Source organism: Hypomesus nipponensis, chromosome 9 (assembly GCF_054491055.1).
Source record: "Hypomesus nipponensis isolate SF chromosome 9, ASM5449105v1, whole genome shotgun sequence".
Lineage (NCBI taxonomy): Eukaryota > Metazoa > Chordata > Actinopteri > Osmeriformes > Osmeridae > Hypomesus > Hypomesus nipponensis.
The window spans coordinates 14845989-14859163 of record NC_140369.1 but is presented as its reverse complement, the minus strand read 5'-3'; the positions used below and the strand labels follow the sequence as shown (position 1 = coordinate 14859163).

Sequence of the window (13175 nt, the reverse complement as noted above, 5' to 3'; positions counted from 1 at the left end):
CTCTCTCTCTTCCTCTCGCTCTCGTTCCTGCTCTCTCCCTCCACCCAGCTCCTTCTCTCTCCCCCCATCTTTCTCCCCTGGAGAGCCAGTCCTTCTCACTGCGCCCAGATGAAAGGCTACGGCGGACAATAAAAATGTTATTTAAATGCAAGGGTGTTTGTGTGCGGGTGAGAGATATTTCCTGCAGAAAGTGAGCTGCTGCATCCTGATAAATAGTAAATATAAGGGAATGCGATTTACATTTATCTTGCAGAGGCAGCCAATATGAATTTCAGTAAATCCTAGAAGATGGGGATTTAAGTAGGAAATGACTGAGACCAATTCTCACACTGTGTGTCCCATGCAGAGAGAAGGCCCATAAGATGGAGAATGCTATTGCCTTTATTAAAGTATGAGCACTCACATTGATCCTATCTTGAATACCAATTACACAGAGGCGAACACTGTGAAACATGCTCAAGAAGTTTTTATTCCATAGATTTGTGGCATTATATTCTACATGAGATTTGAATGAACATTTGGAATGTTCTTGAGTTGAGCGTACTTCTGTACATACAACCTTCTTTTATAATTTTCCTTGTTACTTTTATCATTATTAGTGGTAGATGCTGTAGTCATCATCATCATCATCATAAGCTACATAGATTAAAAGACAACATACAGACAAGCACATCATAAAATCACGAGGTACATCTTTTTCTGAGGAGGCTCAGACGCCAGTGAGTCCACATATTAGAAAAGTATTGTACTGAACTTAGTGACGGATTGGTCAGTACCAGGATGATACTTTTCATAGAGGTTGTAAGTTTGCACATGCAGCTGTACAGTTGAGCACATCCGCATTAACAAACATTTGGCTTGCATCGCTCCATCGCGGTACCCTTAGCATCTGCAAGCCATCAGTATAGGCAACATTCAGTCTGTGCATACTACTCTTTTTGTAGTGTCTCCACAAGTGGGCAGTATACATGGGGGTACAGTATGCGTTGAATTTAGAGTAGTAACAGTGGATATTTCCCTCGTAATGGTACTCATAAAAAAGGTAATTATTGTAATATTGCTAGAAGTTTTTTTTTTCTTGTTTCTGTTATTGTAGCCCAGACTGCAGAGGGGGCAGGTGAAGTGGCAGGCGAGGCATGCGCAGTGTGACCTCTCTCCCAGGGGTCGGGGGTCGTGGTGTCAAGGGTCATGGCAGGGCTGTGGGCTGGTGAACCTGCCTTGCTAGCCTGAGCTTCAGGATGTTGTCTGGCTGCATGTGGTTCCTGTTAGTTCCAGATGCTACTCTGACAGGTGCATGGACGTGATTGATACTCTCTCTGGCTGTCTCTGGCCATCTTTCTCTTTCTCTCGCTTTTTGCCCTTTCTCTCTCTCTCTCTCTCTCTCTCTCTCTCTCTCTCTCTCTCTCTCTCTCTCTCTCTCTCTCTCTCTCTCTCTCTCTCTCTCTCTCTGTCTCTCTCTCTCTCTCTCTCTCTCTCTCTCTCTCTCTCTCTCTCTCTCTCTCTCTCTCTCTGTCTCTCTCTCTCTCTCTCTCTCTCTCTCTCTCTCTCTCTCTCTCTCTCTCTCTCTCTGTCTCTCTCTCTCTCTCTCTCTCTCTCTCTTTCTCTCTCTGTCTCTCTCTCTGTCTCTCTCTCTCTCTCTCTCACCCACCCTGTTCTTCTCTCTTTTTCGCTCGGCCCCCCCTCCCCTCTCTCTAGTGGGGTCCCCAGCTGGTTGTCTCTGACTCCAGCTCGCTCCTCTCAGTCTCCAGCTGAGAGCTATTTCACTATTTATTTACATGTAATTATGGCTATGAGGTGCTGATATTAACACTGTCAAGAACAATTTGACCTGACATTTTTCACTGGGCCTGGCCCCTGCTGTTTGTAGCAAACAAACCCCTCCCCCACCAGATCCTCTCCTCCCCCCCACCACCCCCCCTTGCTTTTTCTCACAGAGCTGCTGCCTTTAAACACACATGCTCCAACACACACACACAGACAGACCCTAAATACACACTCTTCAACACACACTAACACACTCTAAACACACAAACGTAAACAACCCCCACCCCCCCACACAGATACACACAGAATCTGGCACTCTGAAACCGCTCTCCTGGAATCACAAAATCTGCCGTTTAATTTGGCAGAGGCGCTGGTGCGAGATGAGGAGTTTCAGTGTGTGTGTGTGTGAGCGAGTGTGTGTGTGAGTGAGTGTGTGTGTGTGTGTGTGTGTGTGAGCGTGTGTGTGTGAGCGTGAAAGGGGGTTGCTCTTGTTCCCTGTGGCTGAATCCATCCCATAGTAACTCAAGCATATCACTAGCAGAGAATAGGGGATTGCTCCCCACACGTTCTCCAATTGCAGCCCAATAGACGGCATATTAACCTCTGGTTAGCGAGAGGCCAGACTCACACTGTGGGCCGTTTAACAGCGAGGCTGAGGCAGCATCAGGCAGTGCGGTTCTCAACAGCACCAAACAGGACTGGGAAGGAGAAGACAGAGGATGGTGCTCTGAGAAATACTTCCAGAAATAACTGTTACCCTTCACCACCCTTCAGTGATGTTCTGTGCCCCCCCCCTAAAAAGAAAGACTCACTGTGGGGAAATGTTGTCAAATAAAACAGCCTTGTTGATTGTGTGTTTGTGCTCTGTGGTGAAGGACAGGGGGATAGTGTGGCTGGATGGCTGGCTAACATGTTGTGAGAAGTGACAGCTTGTTCCAATGCCTGCTAATCGGCCTCATCTGTGCCTCCTTGTCAATGCCCAGATTCTGTCAGTGCCAATCAGGATCTTAATTGAACACAATTAACGCCCCCTCCCTCCCTACAACCCACACGCTTCTAGCTTCAAAGGCGTATATTTCTCTCTCTCACTCTGCCTCTCTCTCTCTCTCTCTCTCTCTCTCTCTCTCTCTGTCTCTCTCTCTCTCTCTCTCTCTCTCTCCCGTCTCTCTCTCCTCCCGCCGTAGCTTTGGCGGAAGACCCTTTTCAGTTTTGATTAACGTGCACCAGCCAATTACGGCAGTGACATGCAGGCCAGGGCCGTCATCTGCTGCCTGCCACCAAGAGGGCCCCCTCCCCGCCCCTCCGGGCCCCTGGCCGCCCCTGGCCTCCCTGCCACCGCCACCTCTGCCGTGACCAAAACGCTCTAATTCAATTTATGCAATCGCTGTTATTTTTAAATAGTCATTTTGTCTGCTCAGATGAGGGGCCTCGCTGCCCGCTGGGCTGTCCGTCTCTTGTGTGAGAGAGAGGTGTGTGTTTGTGAGGGGGGGGGGGGGGGGGGGGATGGGGTTGCAGGGTTGGGGGTGGTGTGGGAGGTTAAAGGGTTGGGGGTTGGGAGTTGTGTGGGGGATGGTTTGGGAGGTTTGGAGAGGAGAGGTCTTTTGGTGCTGAACTCCCCCTGTCGCTTTCAAGCAGAAAATGATGCCATCGCTTTACATTCGATTTATCTGACTTTGTTAGAAGCACAGCCTAAATGCAGTTTTTCATTTGACCAAAGAAAGGCCCGCAACGAAATAGAATTTAAAATCTCACACCATGTCATAAACACTTTTTTCCTCCCACGTAATATTTTACGGTCCGTCAAAGCCGGTCCCCACATTAGAAATTGTTGTTTAACTTCCTGGAGTTCTTCAAAACAAGCCAGACAGATTACAGACACTGAATCTGCTTCAGTCCGAGGCTCTCGAATTAGACAACATTTAATCCCAGCCTCAGGCCTGGCCTTGAAAACATGGACCTGAGTAGTGGTGTCATAATGGTGTGTCGTCAGTGTTCTCCAGCCAGACCCTGTATCAGGCTGGCAGATCAGCCCAGGTGCAAGATGTTACTCTGCAGCCCTCAGATAGCTTCCAGACATTTCCACTGCTCATTTCAGCCTCCCTGGCCCACTGACCCCTGCCTAACTTGAAGGTACGTCTGGGGGGCATTCCATTTGGGCATAACGGGGAGCGATCGGTGACAGAGGAGCTAATCCAGTCTTGCGCAGATTAAGGGGGAGTGTTTGGGGAGAGGGCTGTGTTGGCGTGGAGGCTGGCGCCCCTCTGCTATCAGCTCTGCAGCCAGGCTAGCCCTCAGGCCAGCACCGTCCTGCAGCCCCAGTCTTTGTACTCTCCCAAAGCCTCTCTCTCTCTCACTCCTCTCTCTCTCCTCGCTCTCGTCCACTCTCTGCATATGACTTCACTGTCTCTCTTCTCTATGTCCTCTCCCCGCCCCTTTCTCTACTACTCACTGTCTGTGTCCTCTCTCCTCTCTTTCCTAATTCCTGTTGTTTATGTCAAATGTGATCACAAAGTACACACACATCTTTTTGAAAATCTGTCTTGAAATTGTTCTGCAATGTATTGTTGGGAAACACATTCGTTTTTGCGTCTCTTGTAATGGACAGGTGCATGATGTGACTGGAAAAGTACTATACTGTGTAGCCAACATTCAATATTTTTTTTGCCTACGTTAGACGGGAACATGAAAACATGTCTCTCAGATTGACATGGATTCAGGCATTAGTGTGTTGTCTGTGTACTGTCACAACCAAATCCTATTAAATTCCTTGTGTTGTTGCCTGAGAAACAAGATGCCTCAGTGAATGTCTTCCTCCCAGCCTGGCTGTCGAGATAGTTCACTTCAGAAGCAAGGAGTCCAACAATGAGCAAAGTCTCGTTGAACATTTACAGAAATAATAATTTGACTGTTAAAGAAATTAGCAGGGAAGGGAAGAACCTCTTTTTTGTCTCTGAAATGCTCTATTTATTTATCTGAAAGGATGCACATTGTATCAATATGCAGCTCTCCATTCACTACGCCGCAGGCTACAAGGCTCAGAAGTTGAGAGAGAATTAATTACTTTTTTTATTATTATTTATAAAGTAATCTATCTGTCATAAGAGAGAGTGTGTGTGTGTGTGTGTGTGTGTGGGGGGGGGGGCAACGCCCCGGGCAATGTCCTTTAAACTAGGTCCTGGCTCACATTATCTCCACTGGCAGCACTCACACACACTCAAACAACAAACGAAGACTGGGCCACAGAGTAAACTGTAGCGAGGGCAGGAGGAGAGGAGAGAGGGAGCGAGGAGAGAGGAGAGAGGGAGGGGAGAGAGGAGAGAGGAGAGAGGGAGGGGAGAGAGGAGAGAGGGAGGGGAGAGAGGAGAGAGGGAGGGGAGAGAGGGAGGGGAGAGAGGAGAGAGGGAGGGGAGAGAGGGAGGGGAGAGAGGAGAGAGGGAGGGGAAAGAGGGAGGGGAGAGAGGAGAGAGGGAGGGGAGAGAGGAGAGAGGGAGGGGAGAGAGGAGAGAGGGAGGGGAGAGAGGGAGGGGAGAGAGGAGAGAGGAGAGAGGGAGGGGAGAGAGGAGAGAGGGAGGGGAGAGAGGAGAGAGGGAGGGGAGAGAGGGAGGGGAGAGAGGAGAGAGGGAGGGGAGAGAGGAGAGAGGGAGGGGAGAGAGGAGAGAGGGAGGGGAGAGAGGGAGGGGAGAGAGGGAGGGGAGAGAGGAGAGAGGGAGGGGAGAGAGGAGAGAGGGAGGGGAGAGAGGGGCTGAAACAATAGAGCGGGGCGAGGGAGGGAGGAGTCTCGCTGTGTGGAGTGGAGGGGGGAGTCGAGGAAGGAAGTGAGGGAGGTGTTAAGTGTGTGGAGTAGGACTGTCTGAGAGCTAGGTTGACCGCCGCAGGCTAGCCAGCAGTTACACACCCAAACAGACAGACAGACAGACAGACAGGTAGACAGACTAGACCAACAGGCCGACAGAGAGACCATCAGTGTGTTTGACACTCCAGCCTGACAGGTGACACTCCAGATTAGACCTATCAGGTCTCACATCAGATAAGAAGGACGAACAGGGGGTATCGGCGAAATGGCATTGATTTAGATTTAGCTGTGTGAAAGCAGAGTAACACACTACTGATAGAGCTCTCATGAACCTGGGCCAGTGGAGGAGCTTACCTTCCCTCCCCTCCAGCCCAACTCCACCAGCACCATCACCTCCAGTGCTTCTGGAGAGGACAACTCAAGGGTACCCCAACCCCCTCAGCCACATACACACACCCCAGCCCACACAATATTCATGTTTGTGGTTTTCAGAAGGGCCGATGTTTGGGTACCGAGTTCCGTAATCGTGGCTGGTTAGAGGAGCATCAGTGATCAGTGTTCTAGAACAATGATGAGATGTAATCAAGCTTCAATTAGCTGACGACTTGATCTGTCTCGGGGCCTGCAGCTGCCTCCACACACACATGTACACGCGCGCACACACAATGCGTGCACACACACACATGCACAAATGCACACACACATGTACATGCGCGCACACACACACCCACACACTCACACACACACACACACACACACACACAATCACAGCATCACATAAACATCAGGAGTCGGACCAGGACCTGTCTGTCTGTCTTTCTGTAAATGTAGGATGAGAGGAGCAGTTTTTGTTTCTTTTTTTCCCCCACTGATTGTATTAACATTAGGAAACGGCTAACCAGCCCTTTATGTCCCCTCAAGTGCTTCAAATTTCCTGAGAGACATTTTGTAGTATATGATTAATTTGTTGAATAAGATTAATTCTCCCTCTGTGCTGTCGTGGGTTCCTGGCCATGCATTTCTGAGCAGCAGTGTTGCTGGCGCGTGTGTGTGTGTGTGTGTGTGTGTGTGTGTGTGTGTGTTTTTAGGAGTACAAAGGCTGTCTCGATGTGAACTCTGGAGACAGGCAGTTTCCTATCATGGTATTGGCTGTGTGAACTGTGCCTAAACACTGTGTGTGTGTGTGTGTGTGTGTGTGTAGACCTGTGTAACCACCTCCATGATGGTCTAATTGGTTTAGCAGCCAAGAGGTCAAAGGTGAGCTGAGCGTAGCGAGACACAACGTGAACCTGATGTCGAAGGATGCTTCCATGCTGCAGAGGAGAAGCATGTGTGGGACCTCTCCTACTTTCTCTATCTCTCTCTCTTTCTCTCACACTCTATTTCTCTCTCTTTCTTTCTCTCTCTCTCTCTCTCTCTCTCTCTCTCTCTCTCTCTCTCTCTCTCTCTCTTTCTTTGTCCCTCTCTCTTTATTTTTCTTTGTCTCTCTCTGTTTCTCTCTCTTTCCCCACAGTCCCCTATTTCCCTCTTTTTTCAAGTAAACACTTCCCATGTTCCCAGTCAGCCTAGCAAGCCTGGCTGCAACCCTCAGACCATGGGGGCTGTCGCCCCGGGCAACCAGGATGGAATCCCTTATGGGCGGTGTCGTAGTTCTCGGCCTTTAACCCTACTCTGACACACAAATGTATTTAAACATAGAAATGGAACCAGACAGTGGCCTGCCTGGCATCAGACCAGTTTCACCAACCACACGTATTACAAGTCCCTGTGTCTGAGATGTACGCACTATCACTTTGAAGCAAGTCAATAATACCACCCAAAACATGGTCAATTCTTGCTGTCATTGAATTTCTATTAATATTACGATACTCATCTCGATTGGAGGGTTGAATGAAATGCTCTTTTTGCAGTGTGAACATCGTAGACAGTGTGGTAGCCAGCCAAGCTGGGTTAAGGCTGGCGAGGCTGGCGGCTGCAGCCTTCTCTGTGAAGGAGGATCTGAGAGGATCATTTACCAGTTCCAGACTCATTACTATTCATGAGATGGGAAGGCTAGGGGCAAAAGATTAGCTAGGGAGTCCCTGAGTGCTTGTTGTGCATGAGGCCCCAAGCTCTGGCCCCAGGGTGTTAGACCTGAGGCTCCAGGACCCAGACTTCAGGCCCAGAATCAGGGTTCAGGACACGGGTTGTCTGGCACCAGGCCTGGGGCTGGTGTCAGCCTGGGAGCCTCTGTTCCCCCAGCACAGCTTTCCCTGGCAACACTGGCACCGTAGAGCTCGCTAAGGGCACTCTCTCTATCTCTCTACTTCCTCTCTTTCACTGTTTCCTTCCATGCCTCTGCCCCCCCCCCCCCCCCACCAACCCCTCTTTATTTCTCTATCTTCGCTCAGTTAATGTGAACGAGCCATCAGTTGTATTCATTGTATTAGCGATTGCTGGCGACTCTATAACTAACAGCCCTCCTCCTTCCCCCTCCTCCTCCCCCCCCCACCCCCCCCACCCAGGTGATGAGCATCCTGAGTAACCCCAGCGCCTCCCAGTCCCAGCACGACTTCTCCATCTCCCCCCTCCACGGCAGCCTGGACTCCAACCCCATCTCTGCCAGCTGCAGCCAGCGCTCCGACTCCATCAAGGGGGTGGACAGCCTGGCCTCGTCCCAGTCCTACTGCCCCCCCACCTACAGCGCCACCAGCTACAGCGTGGACCCCGTCGCCGCCGGATACCAGTACAGCCAGTACGGACAGAGTGAGTACTGCGTCTGGAGTCAGAGGGAAGGTGTGTGTGCATAGAGTACGCCTATGTGTGTCTGTGTGTGTGTGTTTGTGTGTGTGTGTGTGGGTGTGTTGTGTTGGATGTGTGTTGCGTCGGATGTGTCGTGTTGCGTGTTGTCTGCTGTCCAGTCATCCTCCACTGGCCGCTCAAGGAACCAGTGTCAGTCGCACTCTCGTGAGAGGAAGTGCTGACCGCCACCCCGGCCGTGCTGACCCCTGACCCTTGACCCCCCCCTAGTCTATGGAAACAGACACGTGCTCTTCATAAAGCTTCCTCCCCCAGAGGTAACTTAGTCACACCCCGCTCCACTTGGCTGGGAAAGAGGAGAGGGCCACTTCAAAGGCAACGACACACCCTTAGGGGCCACAGTGTCCTTTTGCCCACCTCTCTCCCTCGCCGTCTCTCTCTTTTCTCTCACACACACACACATACACACCTCAGGGCAGGAAAGACTTGGCTTTATTAGATTAGCATAATTATTGACTGATGCTGTCGCAAGCCGTGATCGGGGGAGAAACTGAAGTGCACTTCCCCTTGTAGATGTGTGTGTGTGTGTGTGCGCCTGTGTGCATCTGGGTGGTTATGAACTTTGTACATGTGTGTTATAATCACGCATGGATCTGTAATCACTTGTGTGTGCTGTTGCGCAATGAGAGCTGGAGAGAGAGAGCGAGAGAGGAGAGAGGGAGAGAGAGAGCGAGAGAGGGAGAGAGAGAGAGAGAGAGAGAGAGAGAGAGAGAGAGATAGAGAGAGAGAGAGAGAGAGAGAGAGAGAGAGAGAGAGGGACAGAGAGAGAGACTGAGAGAGAGTGACAGTGGTGAGGATGTGATCTGATGTGAGGTTAATTAGCCTGGTGATTGAGCACAGTGGGCGAGCTAATGAGAGGAGGAGAGGAGAGAGGGAGGCTGTCTTCCCTGGGAGACGAGCGGGCACGGGGACGCGGAGGGCATGAAATCTGAGATGCCAACTGTAATGAAGACTGGCATAGCCAACACACACAGGGAGGGGCCTGCCTGACTGACAGCACGGCGGTGTGAGGAGGCACATGCTCTGTGCCAAGGCCATGCCAGCCACAGACAGGAGACAGGAGACAGGAGACAGGAGACAGGAGACAGGAGACAGGAGACAGGAGACAGGAGACAGGAGACAGGAGACAGGAGAGGGTTTCAGGGTGGTTCCCTCCCCCCAACCACTAAATTGTTTTCTATTTTGCACACTGTGTCCTGCCACAGCTCATTTGAAACCCAGTCAGACAGAGAGAGAGAAATGAATCCAGACTGAGTAGCATATAAGGAGAAGAGGAAGGGATGGATTTCAAGGGCGGACCACCTGTCTGGTGGTGTGTGTTTGTGTTTGTGTCTGGTGTTGTGTGTTTGTGTCTGAGTCTGGCTACACGGCGTGTTTGTGTTTGTGTTTCCGTCTTCCACTCGATGTTTGTGTGGGTGTGTTTGTTTGTTTGTCGACACCCTCTGTGTGCTTGTGTGTGTGTTTGTGTGTTTCATGTTTGTTTGTTTTTTGGTCTTATCTTCCAATCTAACATACTTCGGTATGTAATACATCCGTGGTGTATAGTGCCGTATATTGGACCTGGTCTAACATGTTTCCTGCCTGTGTGTGTGTGTGTTGCAGCTGCTGTGGACTACCTGGCTAAGAACGTGAGTCTCTCCACCCAGAGGAGGATGAAGCTAGGAGATCACTCTGCAGTCCTGGGTCTGCTCCAGGTGGAGACAGGACAGGCTTACTGAGCCCTTGGAGAGAACACACCCCACTATACACACACCTCTACACACACACATACACCAAGACACACACCTCTACACACACACACGCACACACACACACACAATCAAACCATGCTCTGCCTGAGTTGAATCCCATCCACCCACACGGACACACACACACACACACACACGGCTGCTGTCTCTGCAGCTACACCGCTTAGCAGACACACACGCCCTCCTGGCCCAGCCACAGTGTCAGCCAGTGTGTCTGTGTGCATGTGTGTGTGTGTGAGTTAGAGAGAGTGTGTGTTCTGGGATCCTGACTGAGAGATGGGGATGATTTCCTATCAACATGTCCTCATCCCAGTGCCAGCCACCAGGAGGCCCTACCGTCTCCATTCCCGTGCTTCAACACTGACTCTGCTACGCCACCCGTCAACAAACACGCCTCTGATTGGCTCAGCCCCCCCAGAGGACACATGTGGATGAGGACGTCCCTCTCATGAACTCTGACCATACTGTTTATAGTAGCTCACAAAGCCAATATCATTCGAATGATCATCATTCCTTTGTTCATTTGTTTTAAATCTATATTGTTGATATGATTGTTGCCGTTCTCATTTGAAATAATGTGATTTCTGTTGTTCTTAATGATTCCATGTGTAGCTCTTTTATCTCTGATAGCCCCTTGGTGTGGAAAGGAAACAGATGAATGTGGAGAAGGAGTGTGTGTGTGTCTCCTCTGTGTGTGTGTGCGTGAGCCTGTGGTGTGTGTGTGTGTGTGCATACCTCCCGTCCGCCCTAGTCAGACAGAGAGGCTCGTTGTTTTCCAGGCCGCCGCTCGTCCCCGCGGATCCCAGGGCAGCCATGTTCCTGAGCGGTTTGACCTTCCCGCTTTCATCGTCAACTTGACATTCCTGAAGAACTTGGCCACTCTGTGGGAAGTCTGGCTCGGTTGGTTCTTCTGGGAATTAGCGGTCGTTCGGCATCCAAAGCCCCCCCCCCTCCTCATCCCTGCTCCCCCCGCTGTCCCTCCTACCACGCCCCCGCCCCATGCCTCCATCCCATCCTCAGCCCTGGTCCATGGGGAGGGGGTAGCATTGTTTCCAAAAAAATGGATTGGGGAAATGACTGTATTTTGTTCAGGAATTTGGACTTTGCCAAGGAGGACTAAATCCACCCTCACCCTCAGTCTCTCTCATCCTCTCCCCCCATCCCTGCCCCCTCCTCCTCCCCCTCCTCCCCCTCCTCCCCTACCAAGACCGCCACATTCTAGTGACTCTCACAGTCTGTGGTTTTAACAGAGTCAAGCTGATTAAATCAGACCAACATAATATCAAGGCTAATTCACAATGACCCTTCCGGTTACCAGCCAGGTTGTCTATTTTCTGGGAGTAATTAACATGTTTCTTAAGGCTCATAATACTGTCTAAGCCTCCCAGTTCTCTGGACCAAGTAATGCATTCCTTCGGGACATTCCTCGGACGGGCACTGATGCCAAAGCATTCCTTCCCTGTCCGTGACGAGATTTAGAATACACAAGCTGTGCCATTCACGTGCACTTTGGCCAATCAAGTAATCCAGTCAGTTGTGAAAGGGCACAGGTAACTCCTCCACAGGACCTTGCTCAGGGGGTGCCCCCCCAGCCCCCTAACCCCCTAATCCACTGGACATTACATTCTGGCCCTGACGCACTTCCTGTCACTCACATGTAGAAAATAAAACAACAAGAATAGTGAATATGAGGACATTTGTGTAGCATCCAGGGACGACTTCCTGACGTCTATAAAGAGCTGACTCCTATCTCAGAGGTATGTTTGTGTGTGTGAGTGTACAACTTCCGCTGGTCTCAGTGAGTGAGCTTAAGGTTCACACACACCTCAGCTATGAAGATTCAGTCCTCCGTCGCCTAGAAATGGAAACTGGACAGCAGATGAAGCTGCGGACAGTGCATCGTTTGTTTATAAAGAGTATGTTTTATACTAAAACAGAAAACAATGTCGAGTGAAAGATGAAAGGAAAGGGATCTGCGGAAGTAAATGTTTTTTTTTTTCTGTTTTCTCAACTGGTTTATTTTTCTTGTTTTTCTGTCGTATTCTACTGTTTGGATTTCCTTTTTTGTCAAAGGAACCTGTGTTTTGCGCCCAATTATGTAGAAGAAATTGTATAAATTAGTCAAATACATTTGATTCCATTAGAACTTGATGAACTGTATAAAAAAGTTGACTGAGACGAAATTGGACAGATGGATTCCGATGATAACCACTGGAGTTTCTGTGAATAGTGTACTTGACTAAGTAAACTACCAATCAGACAGAGCTGTGGACCTGGCTCATTTGGACTCAACCAATCAGACCGAGCTATGGTCCGGGTTCACCTGGACTTCACCAGTCAGACAGAGCTGTTAACCTGGCTGTTCTGGATTCAACCAATCAGAGCTCATCTGGACTCTGCCCCTGATAGTGTTAAAAGTAAGTGGTTCAGTACTAGATGCTTGGTAGAAGATGGCCAGAGACGTCTCAAGAGCCCCTGAAGATAAGCCTCCCTGAATGTCCAGTATTGTGAAGAGAGCTGGGAAGAGTCAAGGCTGTAATTGTCAAGGCATTGTTTTGTTTTGTGTATATTTGAAAAATAACTTTTTTCTTTTTTTTTTTGAAAAGCCTCTAGTCTGCCAACTCAATTCTAACACCTGTACCAATCAAACATTTGGATATTTAAAGCATACAATTACTCCTTTGCCCCCCCCCCCCCCCCCCCCACACACACACACACCTCATCCCGCCCTCACCCCCATTCACACAGAACCTGCTCACTTTTAACTTGACTTGCTTTTTTGACATCTGTGTTTTTTTTCCTCCCTCTCTGTTCCGCATGTGTGTATATTACCATGGTATAATTTATTTGGCTGTATGAAGTATTAGAGTAGTGGGAACTTGTATTGGTATTTACTACCTTCAGCCTGTTGTCTTTACTGTAACACTGGCGTAACTGTTATGAATTAAATCTCTAAAACTGACATGCTAATGGTCTTTTTTTACTTGATAATGTGGTGTCCTGTGTATGTACATAGCACAAGAAGTTTATTATGTGCTTTGGGGGATGCAACGGCGAGAAAGAAGAAGAGA

The 13175-nt window shown here is 49.6% G+C and overlaps 1 protein-coding gene across 2 annotated transcripts in view; it reads left to right on the top strand.

Moving 5' to 3' along the window:
• Positions 1 to 11282, top strand: part of pax7a (paired box 7a) — a 47661-nt gene extending 36379 nt beyond the window's left edge. For both annotated transcript variants that reach the window (XM_084704187.1, XM_084704186.1), the window contains exons 8-9: positions 8062 to 8302; positions 9959 to 11282. In XM_084704187.1, the coding sequence (XP_084560313.1) occupies positions 8062 to 8302; positions 9959 to 10074 (357 nt within the window). In that variant the 3' untranslated portion in view covers positions 10075 to 11282. The remainder of the gene's footprint in view (positions 1 to 8061; positions 8303 to 9958) is intronic.
• Positions 11283 to 13175: the final 1893 nt, after the last annotated feature.